Source organism: Gracilinanus agilis, chromosome 1 (genome assembly GCF_016433145.1).
Source record: "Gracilinanus agilis isolate LMUSP501 chromosome 1, AgileGrace, whole genome shotgun sequence".
NCBI lineage: Eukaryota > Metazoa > Chordata > Mammalia > Didelphimorphia > Didelphidae > Gracilinanus > Gracilinanus agilis.
In genome coordinates this window covers 639,660,933-639,681,394 of record NC_058130.1, presented here as the reverse complement: position 1 = coordinate 639,681,394, position 20,462 = coordinate 639,660,933, and the positions used below count along the sequence as shown (strand labels likewise).

General features: G+C 38.0%; 1 protein-coding gene across 1 annotated transcript in view; it reads right to left on the bottom strand.

Annotated features, from left to right (window-relative positions):
- Positions 1-4,547, bottom strand: part of SPAG1 (sperm associated antigen 1) — a 65,400-nt gene extending 60,853 nt beyond the window's left edge. Inside the window, exons 1-2 of the mRNA XM_044683947.1 lie at positions 4,408-4,547; positions 70-229 (exon numbers count right to left, since the gene is read on the bottom strand). Coding sequence (XP_044539882.1) covers positions 70-229; positions 4,408-4,547 — 300 coding nt within the window. The remainder of the gene's footprint in view (positions 1-69; positions 230-4,407) is intronic.
- Positions 4,548-20,462: the final 15,915 nt, after the last annotated feature.

Sequence of the window (20,462 nt, the reverse complement as noted above, 5' to 3'; positions counted from 1 at the left end):
ATTTTGTGAACTCGAAATCTAGTCAAACATTTATGTACAACTTATCAAAGACTGATGTTCCGTGCATACCTTTATGTCCCCATCGATTTTTTCCCACTCTTCCCGTGTAAAGCTGGATGCTGTGGCTGCAGGTTTCTCTTTTCGCAAGACTCTGCTTTCAGGACACAGGCTGTGAAGGCGTTTTTCACAACATTCTAGGAGTTCAGGGTAATAGCCTTCCTCGCCGGACCTTCAAAGATACAGCAGCCACAGATGTTAAAAAGGGTCTCGACAAGGTTACACACACCTTGTCTACAGGGAGCATACAACCTGCATTCTCTGGAACGGGAAGGAGAGGACATTTGAGTATTCATCAGAACTGAAAAGCTCTCTTTCTTGGTTTAGAAAAATGTAATCACCATAACATGTATAATCTTCATGTAATGAAGAGCAAGATTCACAGCTCATAGGTAGTATTGCACACACTAGCTATAGGCAGAGTAAGGGAAACTGGAACACTCAGACAAATACAAGAAATTTGAAAAAAAAAAAACCCACAAACAACTCACACATAGAGGAAGAGTAGCTTACTCATTCCTCAGTTAAACTAGGATATCTGATCTGATCTTTATTTTTTTTTAAACCCTTACCTTCTACCTTAAAAATCACTACTCTGTATTGGTTCTAAGGCAGAAGAGTGGTAAGAACTAGGCAATGGGGGTTAAGGGACTTGCCCAGGGCCACCCAGCTAGGAAGTATCTGAGACCAAATTTGCACCCGGGTCCTCTCGCCTCTAGGCTTGGCTCTCAATCCACTGGGCCACCAACTGCCCCAATCAGGTTAATTTTTTAAAAACCTGAAAAGATCTCGATGAAATAATGAAGAGCAAAGCAAATTGAACCAAGAGAACATTATATACAGCCACAGAATTAATATTTGAAGAATAACTTGTTAATGTCCACCTCTGGAGAAAGAATCGACAAATAGAAAAACAAAAGACATAATTTATATACACATATTTTTCATCAGATGATGTTTTTTATGGGGGGGAGGGACCTAGGGGGTGAGATACTTGCAAATTTTAATGTAACCAACAAACAAATAAATAAATATATTTTTTTAAAGTTCATCTTTCTGGGTACTGTATCACAAAAGAATTTTAAAAATCAAATTACCCCAAAATGCAATATCAAAACAAGTACATAACTTAATAATCTTAGAATATTCATAAAATTTCTTATGTAGTAACCTACTTATCTAAGGAATTCTAGGGCAAATGAGATTATATGTAGGAAAAGACTGCAATATTAAGTATCTTCTGATCCAAGGAGCTATGTCTGTGCTGGAAAGGGATAATTTCCTTTCCCTTTACCCTAAAGTAGAAGGAAGGGTTGAAATGTCCAGAAAGTGAGGTGCTGAGCTGATAAGGAGTATATGATGCCCTCTGAGACGCCACCAAGCAAGGGAGAGGGGATGGGAGAATATCTACACTGGGAAGCTGCTCAGTGATGCAGCTGGCCTATGGCTACCCTGAGGGAGAAGGAGGAATGACTACAGGCAGAGTTAAGTAGAAAACCGCACTGAAGAGGATGAAAGAATGGTTGTAAATATTTCTGTTCACTGAAAATGAAACTGGTGATGTTCCTTGTTGCTCTTAACTTGCCATGGTTCTCATGCTCAGCCTATTCATTTAGCAGCACACAGGCTAAATGTAACCATTGATGTAAGAATTTTAAAAGGTAATTTTACTTTAATTTACCATGATTTAGCCTATCTGTGCAAATGAACTCTAAATACAAGTAATTACAAAGAGATATAATTTTATTTTGAAATAAAAATGTCCTTCCTACTATCTGTATTTTCTTTACCTTCTAGATTTAAAAACTGCACTCTGTTAATTGACAGAGATTGGTCCTTCAATGTATTTTTTTTTTAAGTTCATGTATTTAATTAATTAATTTAGAATATTTTCCCAAGGTTACATGATTCATGTTCTTTCCCTCCCCTCCTCCGCCTACCCTCTCCCATAGCCAACAAGCAATTCTCTGGGTTTTGCATGTATTATCGATCAAGACCTGTTATTTATTCATAAGCCAGTTTTCCTGCACTGAGCAGAGTACCTGTTACCTCCGTCAGTATTTTTTTGGTTTGTCACCCTGCCCACCCCTCCCTGTCAGCACCCCTCCCTCTCCCCCTGCTCCTCTTGGCTTCTTGGTTCTCAGATGCCAATGGTTTTGTTTACACCTGTCTCAATGAGAGGTAGGCTTATTCTCGCTTGTGCAGAAAACATTGTTCTAGATTCAATCTCCATGTAGTTTTGAAGGTTATTTATTTAAACGTCTAATGTATTTTCTTGTAACAGACATTGTTTTGCCAATGTTGCCCATTTCGGTGGCACTTCATCTACTCTTAAAATAAATAAGCAAAACAAACAAACAAATAAATAAATAATGCAAATAAAACAGATAAATAAATAAATGATATAATAGAATAAATAATGTAACAATATAAATAAATAAAATAAAATAAATAAAACTTTTAAATGGAAAAAAAATGATCATTGATTTTTCATTCTTAACTTTTGGAATATTTTAAGAATGTATTCACTTTCTTTATTAGGTATGTGGTTTTGTTTTTTTTTTTAAAAACTGGCCTCTCTGAAATACTGTTTGTTGTGTTAACATGTCCCTAGAGGGATTAAATGCAGAAAAGAAGGTTTTCATGATTGGCCAGATTCATAAAAGAGAGAAATAGACTCTCTGCCTAACTGCTAGGAATACCAGCTGGGAACTGAACAAGAGATTTGATTGATATATATTATAGCTCTCTAAAGGCAGCTAAGTGGTGCAGTGGATATAGGATGTCAGGCCCGGAATCAGGAAGATTCATCTTTCTGAATTCAAATTTAGCTTGTGTGACCCAGGGCAAGTCATTTAACTCTGTTTGCTCTGTTTGCTTCAGTTTCCTTATCTGTAAATGAGCTAGAGAAAGAAGTGGCAAACCAGTCTCTTTTATCTTTACTAAGAAAACACCAAATAAAGTCACAAAGAGTTGGATACAACTGAGCAACAAACAATAATAATAAAGGCAGAGACGAATAAATTAGTCTTCACAGACATAGGATGAGACAGCGGTTTTCTTGCTGAACATAGGATGACATAGTTATTTTCTGGTGGGAAAGAGACAGCAATTTTTTGATGTGAGGAAGTTTAGTAAATTGGTTGGAATCAGCACTCACTGAGGCAGGAGCTGCTGGCAAATTTCTTCCTGGTTGTTTCTTTCTTTGCAAGTTCATGTGGCTCACCCACATGCAGAAGTGGCATCAAGGTAGTGAGGCTAAAGAGAACCTGAAGGGAGGTATTGGGAACAAAGTGAAAAGGCCCATATGTCGTGGAGGGCTAGAGAAATGATGACTTGTTCTAATCCTCAGCCAATCACCTACTAGACAGCTATCCACTACTAGTTAGCTTTAGAATTGGGCTAGTAACTATGATTCTCAAATCTTTTTATTCCATGGCTCTATATCACCTCTTCAACAAAAATAAATTAAAAGAATTAAAATAGTAATGGTCTCATGCCATCACTAAAGTCCCATGTAATTCATTTCAGAAATGATTAGATTTCAAAACTTAAGATTAAACCTCAGAGAAGATGATGCTATAGTAGAGAGAAAGAGTAGGCAAGGAGATAAAAGCTAGGAATGGGCAAATGACAAAGTGAAAATGGTGGATTAGAACACAACAGTGCCAGTAATATTGATCTAGTAGAAGAAAGAAAGCAGGTCTTTAGTTGCAGGCTCCAGATACCCTTCCATCTCCCCAAGAAATCCCAAATGGGTATCTATTACTAGATTGAGTATACTATACTATACTAGTCTGAGATTACTAACCTGGATCCATAACTCTTCCCTTCCCCATCTCATCTAGTCCTGTCTCCCTCCCTTCCAGAATGACAGGTAGGTCATTTTCTGGCTCATTCCATCCAGCTCCACCAGCCTCCATCATAATCAGTTGGTTAGTCACCACTGTATGTTTTTTCTTGGGATGATGGATATAAAGGATTTCTGTGTATCAAGCAAAGTAGGTTAACTAAATTCTCATAATGTCCAGCTCTTGGACGATTCTATTCTTCCAGTCCTTCAGAAAAATGTAACAAGTTCCAGTTGACTAACTCTAAAGTTGTTACTAGGTCATGGGAACCTTCAACAGAATAAAGCGATACATACGGTAAGATCACTGGGGAGAGCAAAGATAGGTATGAAAATAATCTAAACAATCAAAACAATTGAAAGTTTTCCAATATGTTAAGATTTTTACATCTTAAATCTATATCATTTAAGTGCTACACAAAGTAAATACAAAAGAATCAGCTAAATTAAGTTAATTAACATACTGTTTCTAAAGAAATGAAAAATTAAAAAATGTTTACCTGAGTACAATAATAATCTTTTCCAAGTGCTTAACATCTGAACAATTTTCAACAAATTTGAAATCCAGATGTTCAATGGGAATTTGAAATGTTTTTGTTGTTCCGAAGCTCCAAAGTGGTGACGATGCTTGATTAGTCATAGCTATAATATTTGATAATAGAGGAAAACTGTCATTATTTGCCTTAAATATAGGGTAGCATTCATACTGGACTACAGTCATTTAACATTTTACATACCAAGTTAAGCTGAAAATAATTTATTAGTAATGAAAGTCAGAAACCTTGAGCTCCGTCATTGCTCTGCTGCTAACCAGCCATGAGACCTTAGCTTGAAGTCAAAGGATCTGGGTTTGAAACCTAGCTCCGATACTTTAAAAAAAATAATAAAATCTTTACCTTCTATCCTAGAATCAATACAAAGTGTCAGTTCCAAGGGCAGGAAAGGGTTAGGCAATTAGGGATTGCCTGGGATTACTGGGCTAGGAGTTGTCTGCAGCCACATTTGAACCCAGGTACTTCTTTTTTTTAAATTAAGGTTAATTAATTAATTAATTAAGAATATTTTCCATGGTTACATGATTCATGTTCTTTTCCTCCTTTCCTCCTACTCCCCTCCCGAAGCCAAGGAGCAATTCCACTGGTGAATCCAGGTCCATCTGACTCCAACTCTTATATTTAAAAGTTGTGTGCCTATATGTAAGTCACTCCCCCTTCCCAGGCCATAAAATTAGGAAATTGGGTTAGATCTTCTAAATTCTCTCCCAGTTCTTAATCTGTGAGCCTGTGATCCTCTGATCTTTATTCTAGAATACCATTAAATGTTTTGTTTATAGCTCTACCTACACATGTTCAGCAAACAATTTGAAATGTGGATCTGGATCTTAGGAGAGTACAGAGGCTTAAGATATAGGTACTGGAATCTTATCATGCTTTTTGAAATAATAATAGAAGCCATACAAAGAGATGACTGCCAAAGTAGGCAGTGTTGAGAGAAAAGAAAAAGCATTACGATCGAAACTTGGGAAAAATAGTCTCTAAAATATGAGAGAAGGTGGCAATAGAGGTGAAAATTGGGAAATTTTTTTTAGGTGTCACTGAAGCTGTGCTTTTAAAAAAAATTATTGATTAATTCATGAATGAAAATTGGAAAGATCCGCAGGAACTGATGCAGAGTGAAATAAGCAGAACTGGGAGAACATTGTACACAGTAATAGCAAAATTGTATCATGATTATCCATGAAAATTTGGCTACTCTCAGTAATGCAATGATCTGGGATAATCCTGAAAGACATGATGGGGAATGCTATCCACTTCCAGAGGAAAAACTTTTGGAGTCATCATTTACATCAATGTATTTATGATTTTTTTGGGGGGGGTTGGTTATGTATGAATATGCTTTTACAGCAATAACCGAAATAGAAGTGTTTTGCATGACAATAAAAATGGGGGGGGAGCAGAAACACTCCAAGCTTCAGCTTCCTCATCAGTAAACTGAAGCCTGGAGTAAGTGATCTTAAAATGCCTTATAGTTCTAAAATACTATCGTTTTGTTAAACTATTTGTTTAATTTCTTGGTAATCTATTAGATTGTGAGCTCTCTGAGAGCCTTTTGCCTTTCTTTAGACTTGTAGGGCTCAGCACAGTGCCTAGAACATGTTGGCATTTAATAAATGTTTATTAACTGACTAATCTCCACCAAAATTATAGAAGAGATTATTTAATGAATGTTTTATCTGGTCTTAAAAAAGAAGTGATGATCACTGAAATCCAGCAAGGGTTCAATAAGAATAAGTCATGCCAGTCTAACTTCATTTTGGTTTTAGACAGGATGAATTGTCTGGTACATCAGAGAAATGTCACAGCCATGTTTTTATACCTAGTTTCATCAAGGGATGTGACAAGATTTCTCATGAAATCCCTGTGGATAAAGTGAAGAGATGTGGGCTAGATTCTACATGACATTAGTTAGTATTCATAGCCTAAATTATTTTTCTCTCTGCTGAATCACAGAATCTTGGACTTGGAAGAATCTCAGAGGAGAACTAGTTCAGGCTAAAAACTGAGCAGGAATTTCCCCTTTCCCCTAACAAAATATTAGTCCAGCTATCTTCTGCTTTGCAGTCCTACCATCATCAGAGGTTGATTAGTTCCTGGTATGACCCATTCTGCTTTTAAACTACTATAATTATTAAGGCTTATCTAAAAATGGAGCCTTTTCTGTTTTCTCCGCAAATTCTATCCTCTGCTCCTATTTTTGCTCTCTAAAGCCAAGAACAAGTTCAAAATCTCTTCTGACAATCCTTAAACTATTGGAAAATAGTTATCATGTTTTCTTTTCTAGGTAAAACAAACCCCAGTTCTTTCTGTCATGTGTAATGGTCTCTAATCCCCATCATTCTGGTTACCCACCTCTGTATGTATTCCAGATTGGCCAGTATCTTTCTTAGTATGGCATCCATAATCAAAGTACTAGAGATGTGGCCTGACTAGGGCAGGGAACAGAAGGATTATCATTCTGATGGCACATTGGGAGCCAAGGCAGGGATATCTGAGATCGACTCTGGTTTCAGGCATGTACTGGCTATGTGATCCTAGGCAAGTCACTTATCCTCTATCTCCAAATCTCAAATGCAAAATGGGGATCAAATAGCACATACCTCACAGGGTTGTTTTAAGGATTGAATGAGTAGATATTTATTAAAAAAAAAAACAACCCTTAACACAGGGCCTGGCACATAGCAGGCATTATGCTTGTTCCCTTCTTCCCTCCCCTTTTCTTTTTAGACCATCCAGGACTGAATTAGCTTTTTTGATTGTCATGTCATTCTGTTGATGCATATTGAGCTTACAATCCACTAAAAGACCTAGGCTACTTTCATACCTACTGTGGTCTAGTTATCTTTTCCCAATCTGGTACTTGCCAAGTTGTTTTTTTTTTTTAATGTAAATATAGAACTTTACAGTTACCATAATTAATTTTTAATTTTATTAGATATGCTGGAACATCATTTGGCTTAGAGAGATTTTTTTTGTGTTCTGATTTTGCCATCCGGTATGTTAGCTACCCTTCTCAGCTTCACATCTCTTCAATAAATATACTATTTATACCTTCATTTAAGTCATCAATAAAAAGATTGAAAAGCAGCAGCCAAGGACAGAGCTGGGGCATTCCGGTGGTGGCTTGCTTCCAAGGTGACATCAATCCATTAATCATCACTCTTTGGTTCTAGTCCTTCAAGCACTTATGGATCCCCCCAACTGTAATACGATTCCACCCATATCACTCTGCCTTGCACATAAATATATCATGAGGACTTTTTCAAATGCTGTGTTGAAATCGGAGTACATTGTATCTATGGCATTCCCAGGATCTACTAGTTTAATTAGTAACCCTGTCAAAAAAGGAAACAAGGTTAATCTACTCTGACTTGTTCTTGACAAAAATATCCTGGTTTATCTGGACCCTTGTTTCAGTTTCTAAGTGTCCACAAACTATCCTTTTAATGACATGTTGTAGAATTTTTCCATAAGTCAAAGCCAAATTCACTATCCCTAGATTTAAGAATCCACGTTCTTTCCTTCTTGACCATTGGATAAACAAATGCCTATCTGCATTCCTGTGCACCTTTCCCATTATTTTTCAAAGATCACTGATAACTGCCCAACAATCATATCCAAAACAGATTCTTTCAGTATACCAGAATATAGTTCTTCTAGACTTGGTGACTTGGATCAATCTCTACTAAGACCTCTCTTGGGCAACTAAGTGGCCCAATGGATAGAATTCTAGGCCTGGAGGCAAGAAGATTCATATTCCTGAGTTCAAATCAGACCTCAGACACTAGTTGTGTGACTCTAGGCAAGTCACTTAACCTTGTTTGCCTTAGTTTCCTCATCTGTAAAATGAGCTGGAGAAGGAAATGGTAAACTATTCCAGTAACTTTGCTAAGAAAACCCCAGATAGGGTTACAAAGAGTCAGGCACAACTTAACAACAAGAAGTACAAATGTGGCCTCAGACACTTCTGAGCTGTGTGACCTTGAACAAATCACTCAATTCCAATTTTCCCAATCCCAATAATCCCACTTAATCCCTAGCCCTTCCTACTCTTCTGCCTTGGAACCAATACACAGTATTGATTCTAAAATGGAAGATAAGGGTTTTTTTAATTAAAAAAATTTTTTAAATAATACATAATCTAAGATTTATTCTCTTTGATGGAGAAAAGGGAGGCATAAGGGCAAAACAAACTGTGTATACTTCTGCCAGAACCATAAATAGGTATATTTTTGTCTGTAATTTTAAAAAATGGTTGGAGGTGGGGTGAGAAATCGAGGAGGTTAGGAAAAACGCAGACACTGGCATAGAGGACTGTACAAATCCAAGTGGTCTCATTGGCTGAGCAAGCAGCCAGCTCCCCAAGGCCAGAGGCATCGTGATGAGAAGAGCAAAGCACATGCAGGAGGTGGGATTGAGATGTAGCTAGAGTTGTACCATTCAGCATCGGGATGTGATAATGTGGGATATAGGAAGGAAGAACCCAGCCCCTGGGAGAAAGTGCTCCCCACAGGGAGAAACACAAACCCCTTCCCCATATCTGGGTCATAGGGCAAAGCCCTGTTTATTTCATTCTAGTTACAGTGCCACTTTTTCTCTACTGTGCATTATAATTACTCCATATTATCATCTGGACAGGGGTGGGCTGGTAAATGTTAAACAATCAGCTCCAGGGGAAAAAAGGTGTACAACACATTTTAAAGTTTAATCTGCATTTTTAATATTTTCTCTATCACCTTCTTAAGTCTCTAGATAATCAACAAAACAATAATCAAGGTTCAGTATACTCTGGACATTAGCATTTCAGAAATTATTAAAAGGATCATTCTATTCTTTTATATTCATCTGCAGTTACCAGCCCTTGTTCCCAATTTACATTTTATTGTTATTCAGTGTTTTCTTGGCAAAGATACTGTAGTGGTTTGATATTTCCCTCTTCAGCCCATTTTACAGTTGAGGAAATTGAAGTAAATAGGGTTAAGTGACTTACCAAGGGTCACATATCTAATAAGTATGTGAGACTACATTTGAACTCAAGTTTTCCCAACTTCTGGCCTAGCGTTCTATCCTACTATACCACTGCTGGGTCCCCATCTCCATTTTCTGTTCACATCTTTGAGTATGTGATGAGGTGATAAATTCTCTTTCCATTCACATTTTTAGACAATTCCTCATTTTCTTGCTTACTACAGTAATTTGTATTTCTCATGAAAATTTTTATATTGAGAGCATCCAATGTTATCCTCTTGGGCCACTTTCCCTGTTAAATTTTAGATCATGAAATCAGACTTATCCCTTCTGGGAACTCCCTGAAGTTCCTGCTCCCAACAACCTAGGTTCAAACTAGGCCCAGATTTTGTCCCTTAGGCTCCTATAGCGGTGCCTGTAGATCTTTTCTATAGTGCTTACAACTCGGTGCCTTCCCTTTTATTGACTTCTGCAAGTTGCATGTCTCCTGGTTGGCCAAATCTGCTAAAAATTGCTCTAGGCCTTCTGCCCAGTCTCTGTGGCCTTGGGAGAAAAAGCAATGCCCTTCCAGCTCCCACTAGGCTCCTGTTCTGAGTTAAGGGGAGAAACACCATTTTATCAAGCCAGGTCCCCTGCTTGGCTTCCTGCCTCCCCCGGGGAAAGAGGAGAAACATCAGACTCCCAGGAAGAAGAGAAAGGCTATTCCATCAAGGCTCCAGCCTTGTTTCCTCAACTCCTCACTCTATCTCCTTCTGCCCCCACCCCCAGTACCCAATCTGTGACAGTTCTGTTGTTTTTACCTTTGTATCATCTCTTAAAAAAATTCTCTCTTCTGAGAGGCAGCTAGGTGGTGCAATGGATAGAGAGAGTATGGGGGCCCTGAAGTCACAAAGACCAGAGTTTAAATCCAGTTGCAGACATTTCCTTGCTATGTGGGCAAGTCACTTATTTGCCTCAGTTTCCTCAACTATAGAATAGGAATGAGAATAGCAAATACTTTACAGGATTGTTGTGAGGATCAAACAAGACAATATTCATAAAGTACTTGGGCATGGTGATGGACACACTGTAAGTACTTATTCCCACTGACACTGCCATCACCCAGCACAGGCCCTCAACACCCCACACCTGGACTACTACAAAAGCCTCAAGTCTTTAACTGTTAAATGGCAAGAAAACAGAACAGCAGGAAAATGCAAATACCGCTGACTCTGGATAGGAATAAATTTTTTTAAATGAAAAAACTTTGGGAGCTCTCAGTTCAGAGAAGGTAAGGGGGTCAGACAACTGGCCAGAAAGAGATGACAGGAGACCCTTTGTTGGCATTGGGTCCAGCTGGTATTGACTGGCAACTCTTTTGCCATACACAGTTCTGGATCAAAGTTCCATGGCAGAGAGGAGTGCTTATGGTAAGTTGCAGGGATCAGGGATCCTGGTTGTAGTTCTAAGGCAAAAAGTACCCATAGGTACAAAAATATTCACAGCAATTCTTTTTAGTGTAGAAAAGAATTGGGAATTGAAGGGATGCTCATCATTTGGGGAATGTGTGAACAAATTGTAGCATATTATTATGATGAGGAACTATTATGCTGGGGAAAATGATAAGGGAGTTGATTTCAGAAAAAAAACTTGACAATATTTATATGAACTGAGATGAAGTGAAGTGAGAAGAACCAGGTCATCATTGTGCACCATAATGGCAAATTTAAATGACGATCATCTGAAATACTTGGCTACTCTGATCAATTTGATGATCCAAGAGAATTCCAAAGGACTCATGATGAAAAAATGCTAGAGAGAAATAAGGAACTCTGAATGCAAATGAAGCATAATGTTCTCACTTCTTTTATTTTTCTTGCTTTTTTCAATAGAGCTAATATGGAAGTGTTTTATAATGATTTCACATATATAATTGATATATTGTTTGACTATTCAGTAGGTGGGGGAGAAGTGGGAGGGAAATAGGGAAAGAATCTGGAACTTAAAATTTCAAAAGAAAAGAATGCTAAAAAATAAACAATAATTTAAAGAAAACATGTATTTTCCTTTTTATTACCTATACCTAGTACCTATTCCAATTTCTTAACACATTAGGCAATTAATAAATAATTGGAAAGAAAAACAAATTCAATATTGTATCTCTTACTTTATGAAATATAAGCATATACTTGATCATTTGACAGGGAGAGAACTAATAATTAAGGGAATCTTGAAAAGCTGCATGTTAAGGATTCTAACAGGCAAAGGTGAGAAGAGGATGTTTTCCACTAAAAAGGTGGACAGTCTGGGCAAAGACTGGAAAACCAAAGATGTAGTATGACAAATTTAGGGAACTACTAAGTAGGCCAGTTTGATTTTGGAAGAGAACCAAAATGCTGTAAACCCAGAAGGGTAAATTAGAGTCCAGGCTATCGATTGTCTTGCACTTTGTCATCTACTGCATTAATTCATTAAATGTTCATTTATAACAACTGCCATGGCTTGGGTTTTGGACTTGGAATCAGGAAAACCTGAGTTGGAATCCTTGCCTCAGACACTTTCTAGCTGTGTGATACTGGGCAAAGTCAAAGCACCTCTCTCCATCTGTTTCCTAATCGGTAAAATAAGGATAATAATAGCACAGTTGGTGAGGATCAAATGAGATATATAAAAAGTACTTCACAAACATTAAAGCCATATAAATATTACTAGGAGGCAAAGTTTTGAATAAATGGATAAATTTCTCATGGTAATCATATGAAGGCAATTCTTTTTAAGACATTATTTTGAATTAAAATTTTTTTCAGTATTTTTATCTGTAAAATGGGAATAATAATAGGAGAGACTTGGTGAAGATCAAATAAAATATACGGAAAATGTCCCCAAAACTTGAATGAATGGATCAATATCACATTGTAATCACATGAACGCCATTCTGAATATCGTTTTAAATTGTCATTTTGAATTTAAAAATGTTTTTTTCCCCAGGCTTACTCAGTGGAGCTCTCACTCTGGGACTACCACTAGGAAATGCACGAGTTTAGCCTTGCTCCCAAGATAAGGTTCTCCCTTACCTCGTCGGTTCTCTTCTTTGGGAAAACTGGGTTGCAAGATCTCTGGTTCTCTGAGCGGAAACGCTCGCTTTCACTTCAAGCTTAGAGTGGGTCGGCTTTGCCCCGCGGTATCCAGTTCTACCAAGTATAGGTGTCCGTCACCCACTCCGGGAAAAGCAAGCGAGACGACCAGATCAGGAGGAACAAGCGAGAGCACACACTCCAGCCTCCCTACCAGCCCCTGCTGCGCACTCTGACCGGAAGAAGACGCGTCCCCCTCTCCTAGCAACTGTTGCTATGTACGATGCTGGGCCCAACTGAGGGCCTCCGGGTTTGGTCTTCCCCTTCAATGCTCCTGACTTGGCTTCAGTTAACGGCCCAATTCCGTCTAGCAGGTGTTTTAGGGCAGGAGTCAAGCCCACAAGGCTGTCCCCAGGGGTGATCTCAGGTGCCTTCCCACGGCCCGTCCCAAGCGGGAGGGAGGGGCCAATCTTGCTCGTAAGGGGAAGGGTTGGAGGCTCTCGCAGTACCTCATAAGGCCAGTCAGGGTGGGTTGACCATTAGCACTAACCTCGCTCGGAGGCAGCGACCCTGTGGGGCAGACACAAGACAGCAGCAGGTTCAGGGACCAAGAGGGTTAGAAGATGCTTTGCTCAGGGTGGGGCAGAAGAGTCTGGTTAGCCGGTGCTCCGAGGAGGGGCACGGTCCCTCCAGCGAGCTGATTGGCTAGTCAACACAAGCGTCTCCTCTGATTGGTCTAGTCGTCTTTCGCTGAGGCTAACCCCACTCTCTTGGCTCTCGTTTCTTCCTCTCTTCACCCCAAACACCACGCCTTCTTGTTCTGCAGTTCTGGGTAGGTAGCAGGAACTGAGTGAGAAAGACAGCAGGCACAGGTTGTTTAGTAAAAGTTAAACAACCTGGTCTCCTCAATCCTCAAGGGAGAGGGGATTAAGGACACCTTTTAAATTTAATCTGCGTTATTAACATTTTCTTCATCTCAGTCTTAAAGCTCATGTAATCAACAAAACAAATCAAACCCTGATCTGCAGTTTGGTGATTCCAGAGGGGTAAATGTTCACACCAAAAAAAAATTAACAATCCGCTCTCTAGATTCAAGCTGGCTACAATACATCTCTAGCTGAAAGATTCAAATCGGCTACAATAACCTCTAGCTGAAAGCTTGAACTAAGTTTTCCCCTCTCCCACTGGGTCCCACATTTATAAGTTAATTTCTAATTCGTTTCAGAGTATGAAATTTTAAAAACTGGCCTGGAGTGCTGGGCAGGACAGCTAGAAGACCTAGGCTCAAATAGCTTCTCCCACACTCACCCAGGGAGCTATTTGGGTCTCATTAGGATTTAACCCGAGGAAATTACAACCTTCTGCTTACTACAAGAAACAAACGATTTTAGCTGGGAGGATTGCTAAAGAAATTATTGTTAAATGTTTACTCTTGTTTTGAAATAAAATTAACTTTTCAAAAACTACTCTGCAATTAAAAAAACAAACACAAAAAGGCTTTATTATTTTATCCTTAAAAGATCGGACCAGTCATACCCTGCCCTTGTTCTCCATCTAGCTGCCCTTATTTACAATGTTCCCTATGACGAATAGTCCTCCTTCCTTTCTCTTTGCCTATCCTTAAAGTTTTTCAAGCATCTTTTTGGCATAGTGGGGCAAAATGGTGACACAGGTGTCAGAAAGCCATGGGAATTCAAATTTAAGGTCTGCCTCTTACTCTCTCTGTGATCATGGTTGCTTAACCTCCCTGGGCTTCCCTTTCCTCACCAGTAAAATGATGAGATTGGTTTGGACCTTAGTTGCCTTATTTATAAAATGATGGTGATGATCTGCTGCGCCTATTTCCTTATTTGTAAAAGAATGGGATTGTCCTCTGAGATTCCTTCTGAATCTAGACTTAGAGTCCTTCCTTCTTTCTCCACTAACCTTTCAATTTTCTCTGGATTCTACTTTTAGTGCTATATTCATTAATTTATATGCTATGTTCCCTTCTCCGTGTATGTAAGCTTCATGAAAACAGGGAGTGTCTAATTTACACTTTGTCTTTCCTCTCAGGTAGCTAGTATATTGCTTGGCATGAAGTAGATGCCTAAATATTTGGTAAACCTCAGACATGTCCCAGCTGTGTGACCCCGGGCAAGTCACTTGACCCCCATTGCCCACCCTTACCACTCTTCCACCTAGGACCTAATACACAGAAGTTAAGGGATTAAAAAACAAACAAACAAATATTTGGTAACTTGAATTTCAGGGACAATACTTTCAAATTCTGAAGGGACTATTCCAGATGAATTTTGCTGCTACTAAGCCACTATGTTGGCTCCACTTCCCTCCAGATGGATTTTGAAAAGAAAGTCTTCTTTATTTCAACCACTGGTAAAAATACCAGAAATTCCACTGCCCTGAATTTAAAGGGTTGGATATTCTCTTAGAATAAAACCACCACACATTTCTTTCTCAAGTAACTAAATTAAAATCTTTCCCCCAAAAAATACCCTAATGATAACTAGACGTTTAAAGAATTGTTTTTCACTGACAACCTTTTGGAATATTAAACTTGGATGTCTATAGGTACAACTTCAAATTTCATCTAAATGCCTGAATTATGTTAATTCCCTTCCAAATTCTACATTCAATTTCCAGCAACCAGCAAATTACCTGAAGTCACCCTGCCTACTTGGATATATGCCTCATCTTCCTGCCATAGGAAGGAAACCTTCCCCAAAGTGTGGCGATTCTTACAGTCCCTGCATTTCCCTCTTCAACTATTTGCATTCAGGAAATATATTTTTAAAATTTTAAATATTTTGGTTTCCCAATTAAATGTAATAATTTTCAACATATATTTTCCAAAATTATAAGATCTAAATTGTTTCCTTCCCTCCTTCATTTTGGAGATGATAAGCTATTTGATTTGGATTATCCATGTTTAATCATACAAAACATGCTTCCATATTGGCCATTGTTGTGAGAGAATACTCATATAAAACCAAAACACAAATGAACTAAAGTGAAAAATAGAATTCTTTGATCAGCATTCTAACTTCTATGGTTCTTTCTCAGGAGATAAATAGCATTCTTTGTCATTCAGAATTGTTCTGGATCATTGTATTGCTGAGAATAGTTAAGTCTCTCATAGATGATCATAGCTCAATATTGCTGTTTCTGAGTATAATATTCTCCTGGTTCTGTCCACTTCACTCTGAATCAGTTCAGATTAGATCTTCAGGAAATATTTTTGTAATAAAAATAATAATCAAGTGCATGTGGTACTTGGAAGTTTTATCAAAGGTTTTCCTCACAATAACCCTGTGTTAAGCAATGCAAATTTAATTACCAGTTTTGCTGCTGAGGAAACTGAAGTTCAGAAAATCACTATCTACAAGCCTATTAAAATTCAGGATGCATTTAGTAAGGACTGTTATGTACAAAGCACCGTGCTAAGCAGTTGTGATGTAAGGTCTGCTCTCAAGGAATTCATATTTTAATTCATTTTCTAATCAGGGAGAACACAAATGGAGGGTTTAAGCTACCAGGTCAAATGTAAAAGCTCTATGGTCCTCAGCCTTCAGCAGCAAAGCTGATGCAATGTCTCTGTTGTCATTTCCACTAGAACCATCAGTTTCTGATGTTGACCCATTTGACAGTGCCAAGGATTTTGGTGGCAAGAGCTTTTCTCTGGCTTATGGAGCTGTGGCTGTAGCACTAGCAGGAGCAATCACTAGGCTGCATCTCTAGTGGATGATGGCTATAGGCACTAGGTTGGAAGCAAGATCCATCAAAATCTAAGAGGAGACAGTGGTCAAGGTTGTAGTAGTGGTTTGATGTGTCTGGCACAGGTTTTTTCCTGTATCCCCTCTTGGTGCCTTGCTATTTTCTCAGGCTGACTTACCTGCTCTGTGGGTGTCAGTAAGAGATTACATATGTATAATGTATTAATGCTTGGAATAAACTTTATACACATCTCATTTAATTCTCACTTCAGTGTGGGAGGTATTATTATCCCCATTTTCAAAATTAAGAAACAGACTCAAGTGATATGTCTCTGTGGAAGGATTTGAACCCAGGCTGATCTGCCTCCAAGTCCAGTCTCTTGACCAAACTAGAATGCTATATTTCTAATAAATGTGTTAAGTTGTTTCTTTAAAGTTGGACTTTTAAGAGAAAAAAATGCTGATTCTTGATACATTCTTAGAAATGATCGGTTCAATTATGTTGAAAACTCAACTAGTATGTTTCAGAACATCAATCCATATGAGTGCTACAGATATCAAATGTACATTTCAGTGTACAGTACACTTTGGATTGCAGGCAAGAGAATATCAGTTCTGATAATGAATGGAAAAGCAGACTAGACCATTCCAGTTGGTATAATCCCAATACAAACAAAAGAATAACAGATGTAGCCTTTGTTATAACTGTGGATTAAATGGACATAGGAGTGATGTAATAAGGGAGAAATGCATTGAAAAGTTGAGTTTCAAAAAGTCAACTTCTGGAAATCAAAATAGTGGCCAGGGATGGAAGTCATGTTGGACCCAGAACACAAGAAAAATGATGTCATCCTCAATTGAGTCAACTAAAATCAAGGGGATGCTGTAGATAGTTCACCTTGATTTAGTGAAGGATTTGGTAGTCTTTCATATCATTCTTCTGTAACAGATGGAAAGATAAGAGTCGACACAAGCATACAGTTGGAATGAATTGAAAGAGGTTGAAAGGCTAGACTCAATGAATGGTTATTATTGAGTTGATATCAACTTGGAAGATTTCCAGTGGAACATCCACAAAATCTGTGTCTGGTCCTGTGCTGTTTGCCATTTTTATTAATGTCTTGGATAAAGAGATTTCATTCAAATTTGCAGACAACACAAAATTGGGATAACTGACCTAAAGGATAAGAGAGTCAGGATCCAAAAAATCTTGCAAGGCTAGCACCACCTTTTTAGTGACCCCATTTCAGAATTTTTTCCAGGACTTAAAATCAAACTCACTGGACTATAGTTTGTAAAATCAAAAATCTCTTAACTTTAGAAAATCAAGACATTTGCCCTTCTTCAGTTCTACAGTAATTCTCCCAATCTCTAGGATCTGGTCATTCAACCAGTCCTGATCCACCTTACTCTATGATAATCTAACTTTCAACTTCCTATCTTACCCATAAAGATAGGGACTGGACCAATGACTTTAAGGGTATAGAGAACTCCAAAATGTGGAAACTTCCCTTCAGGTGGGTATTTCATCTGCAACTTATAGACCAAGCAAATGACCTATAATAGAATAATAAAGCATTTAATGAAACCATACTGTAAAAAACAAAACAAAAACCCAGACTAAGTAAAAAATCACATAAGCTAAGAGATTTTACTTTTTTTTTTAAAGGAGGAAACTCAGATCACTTTGTTCTACATGGCATAGCTTTAAATTTTTGTGGGTTTAAAGGGGAATGATTCAACAATAGTGGAAAAAATTTCAAGGATGTTATAACATATTATGGTTTCTATGTTTATATTCTCAGACTTCAATATCTGTGTTTTATTTTCTAAAACATACCTCACAAATGTTCTTGTCATTTCCTAAGAATGTGCTTGCAATATCATTTCTATGGAGTCAGTCTTATTCCTCTTCATTATGTAACACAAAACACAAATCCCACATAAGAAAATAATTCTTAATCCTTCATTAAAAAAAGAGGGTGGTGGCGGTGGTGGCAAGCAACCTATCACTGAAGAAAAGGAAATAAATTCCAGGATGTAGAAGAAATAAGGGAAATTTTTATACAATGAAGACACTAAAGGCTGCCCTGACTTGCTGCTTCCAATGTTCTAGTCAGCAAGCCTCTTCATTCTCTGCTGTAACTTGGTGAGGTTCACCCCTAGGCAGCCAGTAACTATACCTCTTGGCTGTTAACTGCTTCAGCTCTGTCATAGCTAGTTCCATCTACAAAGCCATTGTCCCCAGAATCTCAAAGCTATTATTGCTACCTTATACTTCTTGGCTTAAGACAAAAGATTCAAATATCTTCCCCACTTTGGGCAAATATTTGTACCATTAAATCTCCCTGCTCAAGCCATTATATCTTTATAGGGATGAAATTATTTGGGTCTCCTCTCAAGAGTAGACTGTCCAGACCCTTATCCTTTGGCTTGTTCCTCTTATCTCACAGTTCCAAAGCTGCCAAAAGAGGCCTCTTGGACACCTGCTTTTAAATACTTATCCCTCTCCACTCCTAACTGAAGTTTATTTTTTTTAACCACTTCTCCACTTGAGAACTGGGGTAGTTCTATGTTCCCATTATATCTAATCTACACCTTACCAAAGGGAAGGGGATTAGGATAAACACATATACCTGTTTTCATTCATCGGTCCTAAGTCATCTTATAATATTCTGCCTTTCATGTTTTCTTGAATCTTTACTAAGTCTCAAGAAGGTACTGGTTGGGGAAGAGACACAAAATAGCAAGTCTTCTGATGCTATTTTTGCTGCCACTGCAAATTCTTTGTATCCTTTATAAAACTGCTAACCAAGCATTTATTGAGGGCCTTTTACATATAGGGCACAATGATAGGTGCTGAAAGGGATAGATATGAAAAATGAGTAAGAACCACAGGGTCTATCACTCTTTGGTTGTAAACCTGGGTGGCTGGAAGTACAGCAATGTCTTTGATAGAACTAAGGAAACCAAGGAAACAGGTGGAGGGGAAAGAGGAGTTAAGATAAATAAGATGGATAAATAGGCAGAATACAAAGAAATCTGAACAGACCTTTGTGAATGCAAAGCAGAAAAAAGCAAAAACAGAAGACTTGTAGTACATATTAACTACAACTACCTAAGAGGAAAACAATGGAGTATGTATAGACAAAGAATCCTAAAGGGGTAGGCTTGGGGAAATTGTCATACTTTACGCATTTGAAATTAACTTAAATGTAGTTATTAAGCAAATTCTGTTAATTATGCACATGTTCATTGTCAAGTCTTTAACAAAAACAATTTTTTTTCAAAAGGGTTATTATTCCCTCTCCACTCTCATCCTTGTTCCACTTCTCCAATGCCCTCAAATCCTTTGAACACAGGATTTAGTAGCACCTAGAACAACCGGAAAAGACTTTGTTTAGAACAGGAGTCAAGCAAAAGACTTGAGTCTGTTAGGGACCTATCTTAGCTAAATTTGCAGAGCCTTGTCACTTTTTCAGTTGAAGCAACCCAATAGTGCTATTTCTTAAGGTGAAGAAATCTCCATCTAGGGAAGGAGGTACCCACAGCGATGAAATCCCAGAGGGACCATTTATCAAATTTTAATTTATATTATAGACATTTGTATATGCCTTAATTCCTACTGGACTATAAACTCATCAAGGGCAGGGAACCATGAAGATTTTTTCATCCTTGTAGTCTTAGCACCTACCATAGTACACTATACAACAATGCATTGTAAAATACATTGATAACTTATAGCTGTGCAAAATTACAAATTTTCCTTTCTTCTTTACATGTAGTTGATTTAATAAAAAGAGAATATCTAGGCAGGTTTTCCCTCCACATGAATATGTATATATGGAGGTTTTAAAAGCAGTCATACTTAGACTATTTTAAAGAGAAAGACATTTTTAAAGAAAAGAGACTGTCATTGGTTGTTCATTTATTCTAATATCTTACTTGTTAAAAGATCTTATGTAGGGGCAGCTGGGTAGCTCAGTGGAGTAAGAGTCAGGCCTAGAGACGGGAGGTCCTAGGTTCAAACCCGGCCTCAGACACTTCCCAGCTGTGTGACCCTGGGCAAGTCACTTGACCCCCATTGCCCACCCTTACCAATCTTCCACCTATGAGACAATACACCGAAGTACAAGGGTAAAAAAAAAAAAAAAAAAAAAGATCTTATGTAAGATTTTACTCCTTGTTTATGCTTTTTTTATTGATGGTTATCCATTTTATAATTTTCTTAAAAGCAATAACATAAGTAAACTCTACAATGATG